The sequence below is a fragment of the Thunnus albacares genome, chromosome 17 (assembly GCF_914725855.1).
Source record: "Thunnus albacares chromosome 17, fThuAlb1.1, whole genome shotgun sequence".
Taxonomy (NCBI): Eukaryota; Metazoa; Chordata; class Actinopteri; order Scombriformes; family Scombridae; genus Thunnus; species Thunnus albacares.
In genome coordinates this window covers 25,198,250-25,217,288 of record NC_058122.1, presented here as the reverse complement: position 1 = coordinate 25,217,288, position 19,039 = coordinate 25,198,250, and the positions used below count along the sequence as shown (strand labels likewise).

At 37.7% G+C, this 19,039-nt stretch overlaps 1 protein-coding gene across 1 annotated transcript; it reads left to right on the top strand.

Moving 5' to 3' along the window:
• The first annotated feature begins 1,415 nt into the window (after positions 1–1,415).
• Positions 1,416–18,434, top strand: fam83fa (family with sequence similarity 83 member Fa). Its single transcript, XM_044331760.1, has 5 exons — positions 1,416–2,024; positions 7,634–7,801; positions 12,115–12,236; positions 16,187–16,974; positions 18,084–18,434. The coding sequence occupies exons 1-5, from the start codon at positions 1,551–1,553 to the stop codon at positions 18,131–18,133; spliced, it is 1,602 nt and encodes a 533-aa protein (XP_044187695.1). The 5' UTR covers positions 1,416–1,550; the 3' UTR covers positions 18,134–18,434.
• Positions 18,435–19,039: the final 605 nt, after the last annotated feature.

Below are 19,039 nucleotides of genomic sequence, written 5' to 3'. Positions count from 1 at the left end.
CCAAAAACTGGAACTGGATTTGTGTATCAGAACTTTGTTTTTTCTTCTTTCCTCTCACGACCCCTCAGATTCATCTGGTGACCCTTTGGAGGGGCCCGACCCCTAGGTTGGGAACCACTGGACTAAACTAGCTAACTGTATATAAAGTAGTGTAAACTAGCTCCACCTCCAGCAGCTACAACAGTAACATGCTGCTCTAACACTGATGCTTCACTATTAATAATCTAATGATGTCATATATAATAATATATCAGTCAGAGGGACCAAACCACTACTTTTACTGCAATACTTTAACTACATCAAGCTCATAATACTTATGTACTTTTACTGCAATACTTTAACTACATCAAGCTCATAATACTTATGTACTTTTACTGCAATACTTTAACTACATCAAGCTCATAATACTTATGTACTTTTACTGCAATACTTTAACTACATCAAGCTCATAATACTTATGTACTTTTACTGAAGTAGGATTTGTCATGCAGGACTTTTACATGTAATGGACCTTTATTTAATCTCTTTGAGATTGAGATCTTTTTTGCTAAAGAGAGACCTGAGAACAAATATAGGCAGTTATAATGAAACAACACATAATGATATAAAGCAGTGGTTCCCAACCTTGGGGTCAGGACCCCCACAAGGGGTCAATGGATTAATTTAAGGGGTCGTGAGATGATAGGACAGGGTAGGACAACAGAAAAAAACATATTTCTGACACACAAAAATGTTCTTTTTTCAAGCTCTCCTCTCAGTTTTGCTTTATTTATTGTGAATTACTGTATTTTATCCCCTTAAGCAACTAAAAGTTATTAAAATAAAACAAAAGAGGTCTGATGAAGGGTCCGAGGTAGTGTTTGCTTTATTTTATGGGGTCACAAGCCAAAAATACAGAAGCCAAGAATGGCCGTGCTTGCAGTTATTTTTTTTAATGACTTTATAACGAGATCACGAGCTAACTGTTTTGTTATCCCGATATAACAAAGCTCATTTTCTTGTGATAACGGGTTAATTTATCTCGTTATCTCGAGATAACATAAGCCGATGCTGATTATACTTTTTACTGTGATACTTTAACTACATGAAGCTGATGATACTTGTGTACTTATACTTGTGTACTTTTACTGTGATGCTTTAACTCCATGAAGCTGAGTGTGTTGAGGGGTTTGTTATCTTGAGATAATTGTATTAAAAAGAAAAAAAAAGCAATCACAGCCGTTTTCGGCTTCCATACAAAAAGGTTACACTGACATAAAGAATGCGATAAAGGGGGAAAAAGGCAATTTAGGTAATTACAGATATACAGTCTTTTTTACTGAACCGAAGATTATTTATTACAGAGTCCTTTGATAACGTCGCTACCTTGATACTGGTTCATTAATGAGTCCCAGTAAAGTTAACCCCGCCTCCTGCCTCTACCTGAGAGACTCCACGTCACCGGGCTCACCTGTGCTCACAGGTAGCACAGCGCTGTTTGGGAGAACAACGGCCGGGTAAAGACGAGCAGGACCGGAGGAGGAACTTTTTTTTGTCTTTTTTGAGCCGCTATGGCGGAGTCTCAGCTGCTGTGCTTGGACGACGAGCACGTCAACGAGAAGATCCCGGAGTCCCGGCCGGAGTTTTACTACAGCGAGGAGCAGCGAGCCGCTCTGGAGCAGCTGCTGAGGAACGGAGACGGAGCTTTCAAGATGCGGCTGCAGGAGGACAACACTAAGGACTTTCTCTCCGCCAGGGAAATTAAATACATGCGGAAAATGTTTCAGGAGTACGACACGGACAGTGACTCTGAAACCGGCGACAATGAGAAGTCCAAAGGGTCCTCCAGCGCGGACTCCGGGGTCCACTCCACCTACTGGCCCCAGATGTCCGACACCGAGGCCCCGTCTTTGGACATCGGCTGGTCGGGCAGGAGCGGCGTCTACAAGGGGGTGACCCGGGTGTCAGTGTACACCGAGCCGCCCAAAGACCACGGCCCGCACATCAAGGAGGTGGTAAGGAGGCTCATACAGGAATCATACAGGGTAACTTCACCTTTATTCTAATGTTTATTCTAACCTCTATTCATGTTGGCAAAGTTTTCTTTGATTTACCATTTTCAACCTGTTTCCAGCACAAATCAACAATTTCAAGTGTAAATTTCCTGGAAAATAAGTTGATTTGTATTTGTAAACAGTTTCAATTATCTACAGGTTTATTGCCAAGCACATACAATGAATTTATCTTGGTGTTGTGCCTATCAATCAAAAATAGAAGGAAAGAGAAAACACAAGTACCCAATTCAAAAATAAAATATAATAAACATTTATTCTAAGTGAAACAAGTTTAAAAAATAATTACATTTTTTAAACTGAATAGTAAAAAATGGCTGATAATAGTGTCACTTAAGTTTTTTGGTGCTTTCTTTTCAAGTCAATATTTTCCACAGAGATGAAACATTTAGTTGATTCATTGATTAGTCAGTAGATGATAGAAAGTTAATCTGCAACAATTTTGATCATTTAAAGCAAATTTAAAGCCAAAATACCCAAAATTCACTGGTTCTACTTTCTCTTCTGGGTCCAAATAACAGTTTAAGACTCTTCAGGGCTCTGAGGGCATTTTTCTGACATGTAAAATAATAAATGATTAATCCAGAAATACAGATTGATTGGTAATGAATAACAGTTTGCAGGTGTGTGTTCATGAATTTAGAGCAACTTGAAAAGCAAGTTGGCTCTACGAAGCCTTAGTTTATGTGTAAATGCTCCCACAAAGACGACAGTGTTGAACCTGAAGTCTACAGGTTGCCCTACAAAAAAGGAAAACGTGTTTTATTACTCTGCCATATGAAAATATTTAACCACGTAATAAAACTTAAACAATCAGTAGCTTCTTCCACTTCATGGTGAACTTCTCTGACTTGGCTAGCAGCAGAATAATTGCTCTAACATTTTAAAATGATTGGTTGCAGGGACTCATGTGACCGTCTCTCACAAGTGAAAGAGACAAAGAACCTCAGGCTGAGAGCAATGACTGTTGCTTTGCATGTGTCCTGTCTTTGGTTTCACTCTGAATTCATCTGACAGACTGTAAGAAATGACAATTTAACTTAACATTGAAGGTTTAAAGGTTTTAACGTAATCAATAAAAGACAGTTTGATAAGAAAACAAAGTTGCCTAAATGTTTGTGTTATGGATTAGATTTATTTCATCATAATTGAACCGTAAACAAAGGCTGTACTAAAGTGATATTGTTAAGTTGTTCACATTTTTAATTGAGTGTTAATCAAAATAATGATATTAGGGCTGCAACTAAGGATTATTTTCATTATTGATTAATCTGTCGACTCGATTTCTCAATGAATCAATTAGTTGTTTAGTCTATAAAATGTCAGAAAATTGTTAAACATGTCAATAACTGTCTTGTTTTGTCCCGACCAACAGTCCACAAACCAAGATATTAACTTTATTATCATAAAGGACTAAAGAAACCAGAAAATATTCACATTTGAGAAGCTGGAATCAGAGAATTTGGACATTTTTTTTCTTGAACAATGACTCAGAACGATTAATCAACTATCAAAATAGTGGCAACTAATCGATTAATCGACTAACTGTTGTAGCTCTAAATGATATAGACATCAATTTAAATAAAAACAAGGTAATTTAAAGGGAAATTCCCTTTCTTTGGGGCTTTAAAATAAAATTATGATGTTGATATGATCATATCTTGGGATCTTTTTACAAAATTCTGTTGTGTAAATCAATACTTCCAAGCATATTGTAATTAAAAAGAAACGAAAAGAGTATTATTATTCAGCTGTCTGGTGGATATATACAAGAAGATTGATTATGTCTGTTTGATATGTAGCTGGAGCCGCCAGGCAGTCAGCTTATCTCAGCACAAACACAATAAACAGGGGGAAACAGCTGGCCTGACGCAGTCCAACGGCAACAAAATCCACCTACTAAACTCATTAATTAACATGTTTTTATCTTGTTTGTATAATCCGTACAAAAAAGTGTAAAAACAACACTTCACAGGGGTTTAATTCTCCGATTATTTCTTAGCTGGAAGTCTCCACCGGCTGCTTCAGCAGTTTCCAGTCTTTGTGCTAAGCTAAACTAACAGGCTACTGGTTGTAACGTCTTATTAAACCACCATATACAAGAATGGTATCAATCTTCTCATCTAATGTATGTTAGCCATGCTGTGATTTGTGATTTGTGGAGTTCAGGTTAACGTTTTCAGGTTTAAAGGTTTTAACTTAAACCATAGAAGACGTCTGTAGCTCTGGGCCTCAGGACTCAAGCCTCAGACAGGTTTCAACAAGCACACTTTAGCTCAATCATCTGTGCTATATGTGGAAATAAAAATAAAAGTGACAGTTAAGACTTAGTACATAAAATTTCTATCATCATGATCCGCTAAGAGCTACTTCATGTTTCAGCTTGCAGGACTGACTGTCAATCATGCGCCTATGCAGTTTAGTGTTAGTGTGAGATTTAACATGTGGTCTACCTGTAGGTACATCCAGCAGTGTCCAGAATATCTGTGTTGAAGTTAAAATATACAGATGAAATTACAGGTAAAACTGTTGTGCTCATGTATTGATATTTTCATTACATTTGAGTGCTACAAACTACATATAAAACTGGAAAACTTGCTAATCTTTAACTTACAATATACTTTTCTTCACTGTGTATTCCCGAGAGGGTTAATATAAAACTACCTAAATGTAAAACGTCACAATTGCACCTGGGCCCAAAGCCACATTTTCTTTTAATTGCTTACTATGAACTGCACAATAGAAAGCAGAAAATATGCTGAAGGTACTCTCACGCTTCCCTCCCATAACCAAAGAAGTATGTAGAATTATTAGTTAGTTAAACTAGTTAAAGTTGCAGTAAGTACATAACTTTTTTTTTTTTTAAATGAAACCTAAATATATACAGAACAATATTAAGAATTTTCCAGAAAGACATTAACCAGTGAAGGGTTAACCAAACCCAGGGCAACAATAATGAAAATCTACATCAATGAGAGTCATATGCAAGTTTTAACAAGCTGAATCATTCATGGTGCAGATGAAGGCCCGGGAGCTCTAAATGTCAGTTTCACAACGACTCATTCAGCCTCCCACATGATCCACTCCCTTTGATTGGTTGACCTCCCAGGTATGCGGACTTAAACTAAAGCGGGGAATGTTCACCTGTGACTGGTATGGTGCCACAGGCCATAGTTCCACGGTAAAGCGATATGGTCTGTTTCGACTGGCATGAGCATCACTGTTTCTCTTTCTGAGGTGCGGAGGACAAGATACGACTGGTTAGTCAGCGCTCTTTGAAAGCGGAAATGCTGCAGAGCTCTTATGGAAAAATATCCGAACATACTTCAACACAGAAGTTAATCCTCTTTAATATATGTTTACATTAGCCTGTTCACAGCCCTGACTGCTTAATTAACTGATTACATGCTGAGATTGCTTCTCTAAAGGTGAAGTAAATCATCTACTCTTGAAAGCCTGCCAAGTACTTTAGAGAGTACTTCCACATTGTCACTCATATGTACCTACAGAATAGTGTACTCTCACACTCACGCTTGCTAATTCTGGAAGCAGAAAATGACTATAAGAGTTTATCTCAGATTATCTCAAAGATATAAGAGCCCAGCTGTGTGATTTATATCTAAATGAGCTGTCGATCATGAGCCAAGTGGATCTCTATGTGATAGGTGGAGAATGATTATGTTTCTGGTAAAACTACATTCAAGAGTAAGACTAGTCTTGCAGGAAATGACTACATCAACAAGTCAATTAAATCAACACGCAGTCTTGAAGTCTTATATTATAAAAGGCAATTAAAAGTTTTACCTGTCAGGTGAGATAATCTTGTTTTCATGTAGAATAAGCCAGATCACTACACCAGTATCCTAACCAGTCTAACGGTGTCATGCTATCAGCATGCTAACACAGTCACAATGCTGATGTTAACCAACGCTATTTACCATGTTCACCATCTTAGTTGTTTAGTGTGTTAGCATGCTAAAATGTATTGGACATAGATGTATTCAGAGAGCTGGATACGGAGCCACCACTCCCAGTGGCCACTCACAGTATTACAGTGGCCCAAAAAGCATTTTCCATATAGACTACTATTATAAAAGAGATGTCTGTAAAACTGTTGACAGGAAACCTTAAACTTCAAACAAGGTCAATTATTAGTCTTTTAATACATGAATGAATTTTTAATACATGAGGTTTTCATATTTATAAAACTTTCTTAGAGCATGGAAAAGTGATTTTAAAGTTTGTGACATCATCCCAATGTAAAGTCTATGAGACCAGTGGCAACTTGTGTGCGGGGCCAGTGGGAAAATCACGACTACGCATATTCAATGGGCCGCAGGAGAACCGGATAACACCTTCAAAGATTCATATGAAAGTTGCTCGGCGGTCTGCCGTGTGTCCACTGTGTTTCAATGGGCTTCCTCAAGCTTCTGTAATTTTGACTCCTTCTTCACTTGAATGGGGATAAAATAATTTAATCATTTAGATCAAATTCTGATAGTAAAATGAGTCATTTTGCAGGGGTTGTGATGCTCAGAAAAATGTATTCACCGTTTAACAGATTGTGTGCAGTAAAAAAAAAAAGCTTTTTGACCCAGAAGTTGTAATTACACAGTTTGGACACTATGTCACATTGGCTTCCCAGCCTAGTGTTGTTCCTGCCCACTAGGCAGAAGCAAACCTGGAAGCTTGAACCTTTTCTGGCTCATGCTCCAGGTGAGTGACATCTTGGGGTCCAGTATCCAATTCTTATAATACATCCATTGTTTCGCACAAGTTAAAATTTTGACCTGATGGTGGCCCTCAATGAAAAGTTTAAGTATCATCAAAGTGATTACAGTTCATCCGGAGGGGGACATGAATATCTGTACCAAATTTCATGGCAATCCATCCAACAGTTGTTGAGACATTTCACTCAAAAGAGGAAAAGTCAGAGGATCATCAGAGTGATAAAGATTCACTGTCTGGAAACCATGAATGTCAGTTCACATCCAGTAATTGTTGAGATACATCAGTCTAGATCTAAGTGGTGGACCAACCTAGTGAAAAATAATACTTTAATTCCTGAAAACAAGCAGATTTACACTGAAATGACTGCCTTCCCTGAGCAGATGTTTTTCTCAGTACATGATCTAATGACCTGTAAAGATAAGCTTTACTTTTAATGTTTGATGTCATTTAAAAATCCACCAAACTGCCGTCACACGTAGGCCTGTCTGCCAGGAAAACCTGAGAGATGCAATAAGGAAATGGAAAAAGCCCCACAAGCCTTGTAGTCAAGGATATAAAAACCCAGTGTGGTTGTAAAACGCTCCACTGCATCAGTCATTGTGTTTGTTTAATAAAACATACAGTATATCTTGTGTCTTGTCAGGTCTTGCACTGTTACGTAATGGTCCTGAATGCAGACACTGCTGTAGAATGTACAATAACGATGTTCATAATGTCAGTTTTTATGTTTTTTATGTAAAATGTTAATCTGGAAAGTGACTGCAGCTGTCAGGTAAATGTACTGAGGTCAAAAGTACGATATTTTCCTGATTGTCTTCACTGTTGAAATGTTCCTCCTGTGTGTTTCTCAGGTGGTGGCCATAGTCATGGACCTCCTGACGGACCTGCAGATCCTCCAGGACCTGCTCGATGTCTCGTCACGACGCGGGGTGGCCGTCTATGCTGTGCTGGAGGCCAGTGGAGTGCCCCACTTCCTGGATATGTGCAGTCGGCTCCAGATAAACGCAGTGCATCTGCGGGTGAGTGAGCTCCGCAAACAGTGGAGAGCATTACAGAGAGAGGTATCAGAGGGAGGAGGCTCGCTAATACAATACCCAAAGCAAATATTAACATGGAAAGTTTGAGGGAAAGCACCTTGGTGGGCCAGAATGGCAGTGGCTGTAGTGATTATCATGGATTAAAACATTCTGTATCATGTGTCAAGCTCTTTGTCTGGAAATTCCTGACAAGTAAAAGACAATATTACCACAGAGATGATTGATCTGGTCGGACAAAACCTGTAAGCCTGTAAAAACATGACAATAAAAAGCCCAATAAAATAGTTTTATTCCTCAAATGTTCAGTAACCTCTGTATTCCAGGTTACTTAAAGGACTGCATAAAACCTGAAGCTGAATCTTAACTTATTTTGCACATAGCGCTGGTGCTACGGAGGTCGATAGGTTTGTAACATGAGCATAAAACGTCTGTTACCATCTCTAAAAATAACCACAAATAGTGCAGTTCATCACTTAGACAGTTACGTGACTGGAAAAGGACATTAGTGTTGCATACAGGACACACAAAATCCAAACCTTAACAATAAATGTTTTCAGACAAACATTTTCTTTATGGTAAATTGCAGGGACATAACAACCATACACAAAACATCAATATATTACGCTTCAAATGAGCAAATCTCAGTGAATTTATATCATACATACAATATTGTTTATATTAAATTTAAAAAATGTATACATCACTAATAAGAGAACAAAAACAAACATGAGAAGCTAAAAACTAGAATTCAAAAGATTTTGTTTGTGCTTTAGCAGAATGTAACTGATTCAAGTCAATACAAAACAAGCAATATAACATTTAAACCAGTAACTCCTGTATATGTATGTGTGCGTGTGTGTGTGTGTGTGCCACAGATCTAGCTTGTCTGCTGGCCACTCTTTCTTATTTGGCATCCTGGCCCTCTTAGAAGAGAGTGTCCATTTCGCTGCTACCTGTCTAGGGTTGAATTCGTCCAATGGGCAGCCTTCTGAGCTGATATGGATGAAGTTTTCAGCGGTGGAGACATGGAGGCTGCTGTGGGTCCTGTTTTTAATCTGATTTTGTGCTAAAAATCCCTGCTTACATTGAGTGGAGGAGATTGGCATCACCATTTACTGTATATAAATATGAACAACACGTCTCCACTTCCTGCCGCTATGCAAAAATGAAGCCAAAAGACGAAAGTTAGAGAGCGGCTGTCACACCTGTCAATCATGACGTCACTCCCCCTTTTTATATCGTCAAATAACTAATTGACAAACTTATCAGAAAAATGAGCACTTGGACAAACATCAGTGTGATAACGTGCACTTTGTTGTTTAGTTTGGCTCATGTCCCATCCTGTAACATGGAGGAGGCGGGACTTATGACCTATATTGCAGCCAGCCACCAGGGGGCGATCGAGATGTTTTGGCTTCACTTTTGGGCAGCTGTCATGGCGTCCATCTTTACATACAGACGAAGGGCATCAAGTTCAGGAAGTTCTGAAATAAATGTAACTATAAGTTAAACTCATTTTATTTATTCAGGAAAATACCACTTAATTTTTTTCTTGTCATCTAGCTAGCTCGACTCACTGAGGAAACGGGGTAGAGGCAACCGAATAGGAATTATGGGATTGTTCCCTAGGAATTGTGGGAATTGATGTTGGATGTATGGACTCTAAGCAGCCGGGGAAATGATTGTTAATCACTGGATTAATCCCAAGTAGAACAGTTATGTGCCATGAATTCACCTCACACACCAACAGGCACACAAACCTTCACTTCACACAAACAGGCAGCTCTGTCTCACATGCACACACTGTATCACACTGGTATGACTGCGGTAAATTCATTCATCGCACAGACAGCATATGCGACATATCACATTGTACAGCCCTGACATAATCCTGCACTTTCTTCTAGTTGAATCATGCAGATGGTTTCAGGTTTATTTGCAAAGGTTTTCAGATCTCCGCTACTGATATCTCTGCCTCCACCGAAACACAGTGAAGGTCAAAAGAATTTCAATTAAAACATGACATTTGAAAAAGTCAGCAGTATGGAAGATTTAAAATGCTTAAATTAAAAAAAAAGTAAACGAGAAAGAGTTTTAAAAAATTAAGCAAATGAAATAAAGTGAAATACAATACACATTGTTATATGTATTTTATTTATTTCCTTTTTATGTATGCAATGTGTGTATAACATGGAAATAAATGTAACAATGTGTATTGTATTGAATTTGTTTTAATTTTGGCATTTAAATCCCACCATACAGTAGCACATCCTCTTTCCAGAAAAGTCTTCCAAACTATTTTCTACCAAAAAATTTAAAAAAAAAAAAGGAAAGTGTTTTGATCTCAGAACCTTGTTTGGGTGAACTGGCCTTTTAACCCTTAGACACATAGGTCATTGGAACCAACAATCTTCTATAAGGGGGCCAAAGTTGACTATTATTAGAATCAGTGGTTTTTGATAGTAATATTGTCACAATTTTGATCAAAATAATGATTTGAATTCATCAGCTTCATTTAAAGTTTGTAATCAAAGTGTCAAACCTGTAAATATTAGAGTCTCTTTCTCTAATTTATGCTATTTTACTACTAATCTACATAGTTATGGCATCAGTAATGTTGGCAAGCTAATGTTAGCTCGCTACTAAGTAGGACAGTAGCAGATACACTTCCACATAAAGTGTGAATGTTCAGTGAATTCAAACTTTCCGAAGTTAAAATATAGATGTCTGATATAAAATAATGTAGGTGAGTGTTGATGGGAATGACAGTTGAGATGTGATCTACAGTAAATGCTGCATAGAGAGCTGAAGTCCTGACGTCACACCTGAGTTAGTTTCTGTTCCATCAGCTTCATAACTCAATAGAATCTCACATTCAGCATTTCTGTCTTTCATCTGTTTTTTTTTCTTGAATAAACAGAACATGTTATTGGGGTTAACCATATATATTTTTAGACAAATGGAAAACTACAGCTCCCATGACAATTTATCTGTGCTACAGCGCAGGTGCTTACATCACCGTAACTTTGTTTTGTCCATTTCCAGTCAGTCATTTTAAAACTGTTTAGCTGTCATCTCTGCTGTCTAAAAACACAGCTCAGTCCTCTGTTATTACAGTCATGTCTGAACTAACCACAGTTCAACGGACTCGCCTGTTTTGTCAAGCTGTGATGTTTAACCTGCAATGATGAAATAATGTTTGTTAAGGGCAGTTGAAACAGAAATGACTAAATAAACAATGATATTAGTTTTTCAACAAAGTAAACGTCTTTATCTAGATACATGAAGTGAATTACATAACATACTGTTGAGGTTCTATTCCAAGGCTGAATATTTAATTATTAGCGTTATTACAAATATAAAAACATAATATGAAATATAATTTTGAACGAGGTTTTCCTACTTCTGGTACTTCTTGTTTCATTTCAGCTTTCTATATTTGTACCAGAAAAGGAAGAAAATGTGCACTTATGAAGAATTGGGGTAATAATTCCAAAACTTGATTTTCTTAAAACGTAAAAGAGGTAAATAACAGGGAAATATCAAAAACAAGATTTTTGAGGAAATACCTGGAATATGTAATGTTGCAACATTGCAAAAAACAGGCCAGCTGGGTCGTTTTTGACCGACCTGTGCATTAAATGTCATCATTTTACTTCCATGAATTCACATTTAATCCTGTCCTGTGTGTTGCAAGTGAGTGCTGAACTAGATTAAGAGCGAGCAGCAGTTCACTGAGCCAGACTGTCATCTTATCTGCACAGGGACACAATACCCAACCTTATCTGCTGTATGCAGAGTTTTGTAGCTCCAGCCTGGTTTAACTGGAGCACAGGAATACCTGGCGGTAGTGGTGTCAGTTGATAAGGCTGTGAAAGGCCTTTTCAGAGCGCTGGGCTCTGTTACTTCTTACAAATGCACATTCATAGCTCCTGAGAACAGATCCAAAGAGTGTAACTCGATGCTTCACCCCACGCCAGGTTGGCAGCAGAGGAAAGCCTCCTCCCAGCCTGTACTGAGTATTTAGGTCTCTCTTTCTTTCTGTCTGCTTCTCTTCCCTTTAGGTAAACACTTGTGGCTTTAAGGTTTTTGTTTTTCTCTTTATTTCCTCGGAAAGTTGACCGACATGTCACAAGGTGTGACAACGCAGTTTGACTTGGCATCATTAAATCAAGGAGTTACGCATGATATAGCCGGGGGATGTTTGATAGCTGTGGCTGAGTGAGTTTACTCAGGCTTATGTATGTGACATTAAGCCAGCTCAAATGTGTAATTAAGCGGGTGTTTCTTTACAGAATCTGCGTGTGCGGATGGTGAGAGGTGCGGGGCTGGCCCTGTCGTTTGGCAAGCTGCCAGGCTCCCTGTGCTCCAAATACATGCTGGTGGATGGAGAAAAAGTCATGTTTGGGTCTTACAGGTGAGCATATCTCTGTGAATATCCAGCAAATGCCATAAAACACACACAATAAGCCATTTACAGTTGAGACAAGACTGTGCTGTGCAGATTTAACACCAAAACTGAACTCTTAGTGTATCCAGATGTTATGCTTCAAGGGTTTTGTGAGGAGGTTGACTAAGTTTAGTTACACATTTTTCTATGTAATCAAAGAACATTGATTTTTAAACATAAGTAAAATAGCTACAAAGTTCTTTTACAAGATGGCATACGTACGTAAATACAAAACTTAATAAAGACGGAATAAGAATAAAAACATCAGTAGTATGTTTTGAAAAATGGTTTACAGGATTTGCTACCTGAGAGGATTTTGCTTTTCTATATTTTCTTATTGTTAACAAATCTCATGTTTGGAGCCAAACCAACAATGAATTTATCTACTTGCAAGTATTTTGTGTGTATCTAAAGCCTGATATATCTTATTCCTCTGTGCCATAGACTTAACTGTTGTCCAAAAAACTATTAAAAACATGTTAATGAGCCACACTGGGTGACATGTTCCTTCACCACAAGGATTATGTCTCCAAAGACTAATAACAGCGATCACATTTTCAGTCTCTGGAGAGTAGTTCCGTGTAAGGCAGACGACACTGAGCATGTGCAGAAATGCTGTTCTGTTTCCTGTTCTTCACTAGCTTGTTGGGCTACACATCACAACCTCTTGCCTGAAGTTCTTTGAGAAATTTACCAAGTAGTACAAATTCATAAGGTTGTTATATGTAGCACAACAAACTTCTGCTCCCCATCTGCTGAGGAAGACTGTGTGATATAATCAAAAGCTCCAGAACAGCTGCTACTGTAACTGGACCTTTTTGTATAAAAGGAATTTGAAAAATGATTCGTGTGATGAAAAGATTTGGCTACCTTTAAAAAAGTACAATAATTACAAACATTACTTCATTTTAACTTCATTAAATGCTCATAACATAATGTGTTGCTCTATTTTATCAACTTAAATAGCTTATTTCCAGTTTGCAGGTTTATTTTTGTGGACCTAAACCTGATGACGACAGCCTGTTTCCCTCTCTCACATCCAACTGTTAAGAGGCTATTCAGGTTTAATCTTAAAACAACTTGCTACAACACAATATGAAATCAGTTCGTCCAGTTTGCTAATGACTCCTTAAAGACTTTTGGAGCATATTAAATTGACTCATGTGACTGGAATGCTTTTTTAAGCTCCTTATCTACCGTTTGATTTAATGCGGGAAAGTCCTGCACATTAATCTGTTGTTATGGATCCAGTTGTCATCTTGGCTCTCTTTCTTTAACTACTATGCAGATATTTCAGTCTTGTTCTGCTTTCTGACAATTTTGTCAGTTTACGACGGTTTGACATTTAACCTCCATGTTTTTGAGCCCTCTTTAATATTGTTTTACCACCTTGATACTTCACAACAAGATTTTGTCCACCACAGAAAATAACATTTTATTCTAATCTTTAGCCGTAAAACATGTTTATATACAACAGATTTTCATATTCTCTATATCTGTGATTGGTGTTGACAACAGTTTTTACGCAGTTTTACCCCCTCAAAGCCTGAATTAGTGTATTAGGATTTCTAATTTCAAATAATCAGCAAATTGATCAACACTGAAAGCAACCATGAATTTCAGCCCTGCTGTATATACAGAACACGGATGTGTAGTAAATTTTTATTTATATGGCGCCTTTCATGGTCTGACTTGACAACGTGCTTCAAAATACAAGATAAAAGAAAAACAAATGAGTATACATATATATAAAAAGATAATATTTTTTTAAAAAAAAGAATAATATAGAGTTAGAATTGGATAAAAAGAACACTACAACTCAAAAGCAAGTCTAAAAAGGTGAATCTTGAGCTGTTTTTTTAAAGGTATCCACAGAGTACACCTGTATATACATGCATATACTGTACACATATGTATAAACACGTACAAATAAAATAAACATACAATACATACATGTGCACACATATATACATGCGTACACAGGGGTTTTTTTAAGCAGTGTTTTAAAATTCCAGGTAACATACTCTACATTTCTTTGTATGTGAGTCATTTTTTGGCAAACAAAATAATTTTAGCATTTTAACATAACATTGCCTGTAAAACATACAAACATGAAATGTTTCCTAGTTTGGGCTAATATCAAAGCTTTATGCTCTTTTCCATATTTTTCCACCTTCATTATATGTGCAAATGTGCAAACTTTCGCCTTAGGAGAAGGGAAGGGCTACCACTTTTCTATATATGGATTTTAGTAAGGGAAAAATATATTTAAAGAAAAAAATTACAATTATTATGAATTACTTTACACATTCTGTACATCAGCAGAGTCTGTGTGAACCCAAACAATGAGTCTAAAGTCCAGTTCAGTCTAAATTTAAACTGTGGAAATTGCCTGCACTTAAAATGCAGTGAATAAACAGTAACATCATAAACCCTAAATGATTATCGTGTTGGTTCCTGCTCTCATGTTTGAATAGTGTTGAGCGATAGAACAATTTAGAAATGTCAATCCTATAAACTGTAACACGGTCTTTATATTATATATGCTGTATATTATATTATTATATAGATTTATTTGTCCGGCTTTATGTATAAATTAAGTTAAGTTTGCCACAGAGACATTTAAACATTTAGCATCAATGGTGTTTAATGATCAATAATGATGTGGATACAGTTCAGGATGGTTTGGTGTAAGAATGTTGTCATTTGTAAAACAACAAAGGCAATTCAGCATGCTTTACTTATATTTATTAACATAATATTTAAGACAGTGAGAAGGAAGATTAAATATAATTTTGTGATATACTTTTAAACAGAATAAATGCCTTGTTTTATTGTATAAAATACAATACAACAGACTGCAGACCATTACACAAATGTACAAAGAAACCTGTCGTTGTCAAGCTCATATTCAATTTAAAGAAATTATAAATCCACCGTATTCTTATAATCACATGCAAATGTTTCAGAAAACTCAATTTCCTCTCGTAAATAACTTGGAATCCAGGAAGCAGAAAAGCCAGACTCAGACAGAAATAAGCAGATTGAAATGTTTTGGATACAGCGTGCATCACATCGTCTTAAGCTGCTGTGATGTCTGCAGATGACACAACTTCCCACATGTCGTCTGTCTTATATGAAAGTGACTAATATCAGTCATCTGACCCCGCTGGTAAACCACATCTAGTGACGTTTTCAGAGTACCATATGAAGTGTCGGATTGTGTCAGAGCTGGAATGAATGATTGGTGCCAAGTGTCATAAGTCATGTTTTGACTCGTGTGAGATACGTGCGCTTCATTATGACTGTTTAGGTTTTTCTTGATGAAATTGACACCTGATTTGGTCTTGTGTGACTTTCTGGTCATTAAAGGGCAGGTTCACAATTTTTTAAGTCTGTCTTAAAACAACAGACAGGAGCCTAAATGAACATTGGAATAGATTTTTCTTGCTGTAATCATTCCTCCTGTTCATACTGACCATTAGAAGATCCCTTCATAATGCACTTACACTGTAAGTGATGGAGGACAAAATCCACAGTCCTCCTTCTGTGCAAAAATGTATTTATCTGAAGCTAATATGAAGCCTCAGCTGTCCAAATTAGTCAAATCAAGTAGAGTGGCTGGTAATTTTCTCTATTTTTCTGGAACAAATCTCATGTTTTGAGCCAAACCAACAATGAATTGGTCTACTAACAAGTATTGTGTGTGAATCCAAAGCCTTATATTTCCTTTTCCTCTGTGGCGTAGACCTCCGCTGTTGTCAAAAAAGCTATTAAAAACATGTCAGTGAGTCATACTGCTGCACTGGGTGACATTTTCCTTTATCACGAAGAGTTAGTTTAGTTTAGAAACGGCTCCAAGGACTAATAACTTAAACTTCACAGTTTTTGGTTCACACTCTTCTTTTCTCCTCCAGCTTTACCTGGAGTTCCTCTCGGATGGACAGGAACATGATCACTGTGATGTCGGGGCAAACCGTGGACTTCTTCGACAATGACTTCAGGGAGCTATACGCCGTGTCCGAACAGGTGGACCTCTACGGGGAATTCAACATCACCAAGCCGCCTATTCCTGCGCCCATCAGGAAGCCAAAAGTGGAGCCAATCCTACCTCTGCCCGTCTCCACATCTCGCTTTCAAGTGTCCGTCGGGGACTCCAGACAGGTCGACATGAAGGTTCCTGCTTATAAATACCACAATCCAAAGTACTCTTTAGTTTTTGGGAACAGTAAGGGTCTAACATGCTCCCTACAAGACCTGTCGACCTGTCATATTGATGACTCGCTGGTGGGTGGGCTGAGCCAGAGGAACGGCCTGCAGAGCAACTTCATTCACAAGGACAAAGGGGAAAAGGTGGAGCTAGACCGCCCGCAGAGTCCAGGGGAGGAGGATGAGGATGAAAAGGGAGGCTTGAAGAAGATTCAGCCGGGCAGTTTAAAGAAACGCAGCTCCTTTAGGAACTTCTTGAAAGGCAGAGGAGCCAATCACAGCACAGATATTATAGAGGAAGGCGTAGTCACTCCGCAGAAGACCCCGCCTCCTCCTTGTAAAGTGTCAGAGACCAATGGAGTCGCAGTAAATGAGGTGGAGGACTCGTTTGAGATCATTGAGAAACCAAGTCCGCTGAAATCGAAGATCAAGAAGCCTTCAAAGGTCATTCAGAGGAGTTTATCTCTGCAGACCCTCAACACAGCAGACGAAGACGGTATGTTTTCAAATAGTCTGTTTTATGATATATATATATATATATATATATATATATATATATATATATATTTATGATATATAATTGTTTCTTTGTTTCATCATAACCATACAAAAATGAGTGATGCACTTTTTCCTACAAAAGATAGACAAAACTCCTCAAATATACACATTTAAAATATATTTTTAAAGGGGACATAACATGCTTTTTGTGATTTCCTGTCATTTATATGCTGTTATAATGTCGGATGTCTATGTTAAACTTGGGGTGAGCATATGTAAAAATGTTGCCTGTAAGTCAAAAGCCGGGGCTTCAGCCTGCTCTCAACGCTCTGTTTGTAGAGTTACCTCTACTTCCTCCTCGTGATGACATCAGATTGTTTGCACGTGCCCACAAATGGCTGTCTGTTCCGTAGCCTTTCTCGCCACTCACATATTTTGGATCTTATTCGGGCTTGAATATGTATGGATGTATTTGAGAAGTTTCCATTTTGAGTAAAGAACGAGAAACAGAAGTGAAATCCTAGTACTATCGTTTGTTTATGTGGCCTTCGGAGCTTCCAGAAGTTAACCAATCAGAACAGAGTGGGCTCATCAGGAGGCGGGCCTTAAAGAGACAGGAGCTAAAAGGGCCTGTTTCAGACAGAGGCTGAACTGAGGGGCTGCATAAAGAGCCAGTATAAGATAAATAAGGAGTTTTTTAAACTGTAAATTATTAAAAGATATTCCAGTAGAGCCACAGAATAAAAATATGGACCTGGAAATGTGCATGATACGTCCTCTTTAACACAAAAAGCTGTGCGAGAAATACCACACAGTATAGAATATAAAGCATTCAGAGAGTGCACAACTCCACCAAAGCTTCACTATCCTCTAAAAAAAAAACTGTTTTAAATAATAATTTGTGTCTTGAAAAAAATGTCTAAATCTGCACCACATCTGCACTTTCCACCGAATTTCATTAACTCATCACACGAGTAGAAGAATCCAGAATAGCATTTCTATTTCTATGCTCAAGAAATATTGTGATATGCATTTCTTTTATCTTACTGATAAAGGCTCTTACACCCTAACTAATCTGTCTTTTTTCTTTGTTTTTTTTGTCAACAGGATTCAAAAGCCGCCGGCGGCATCAAAAGAAGAACTGCATACAGTCATGAGATCAAAAAAACACAAAGAGCACGGTCTGTCATTGGAGTTAAAAAAAGAGCATCTGAGGATCTGTTGGTTAAACATGCTGCAACAGCTCAGTCACAATGTCACGTTTCTGCATCCACTTTAAACGAGTGCAGCCTGTTACTACTGCGGTCGTCTGGGTGAAAGTCCTGTTGTAGTTTAACCAATCACATGAGGAAAAAGTCCAGAACATCTCATCATTGTAGCCAAAGTGCATCAGCAAAGGAAAACATTGCCATTATGTTGTTTTTATATGTTTTCTAAATTAAATTATTCTCCAGTTAAGTGCTTTTTATATGTTGTTTTTTCCCTTTGTATACTTGAACCTGAACACCGCAGAGTAGCTGAGGTGTGAACCAGGTATGTGGGTGGATTACATCATGCCTGTGGGTTACTGTGGTTGCTACAGCGACAGGAAAAGTGATCAGTTGTGCAGAGTGTCACCTTTCCGAGGACCCTTGGTAACAGAATAAGCGTTCGTCAGTGTGTGATGTACAGGCTGTGAATAATGTACGGCCTGCTGAGCGGCCGGGTGTCAGCGCAGACCAAACTGTGTTGTTTCCACGTATGTTTCTACATCGACTTTTTGTATTTTGCACTTAAACTGGACCGACATGAAAATGTGAATCCTTGAGAACCACTTGAGATGAATTTTATAGCAGAAATGTAATAAAACACATGAAAACAGCTGAAAAAAAAACTGGTTTGTGTAATATGTGGCACCTTTTCCAGCAACCCAAATAGTGATTTTAATGATTTTATACCGTAAAACTCCCAGAAATGTTCATATTAAGATTAAAGTGGAAGACATATGTATGGAATAAGATATTTTAAGGGTATAAAACAGAATTTGATCCTTTTTAAAAAAAAATTTAACTGATGACAAGTTT

Bases quoted from the DNA above. Each gene is read 5' to 3' on its own strand.
- fam83fa (XM_044331760.1), top strand. From the start codon at position 1,551: ATGGCGGAGTCTCAGCTGCTGTGCTTGGACGACGAGCACGTCAACGAG. The intron at 7,802-12,114 runs GTGAGTGAGCTC...GTTTCTTTACAG, and splicing joins TAAACGCAGTGCATCTGCGG to AATCTGCGTGTGCGGATGGT. The intron at 12,237-16,186 runs GTGAGCATATCT...TTTCTCCTCCAG, and splicing joins GTCATGTTTGGGTCTTACAG to CTTTACCTGGAGTTCCTCTC.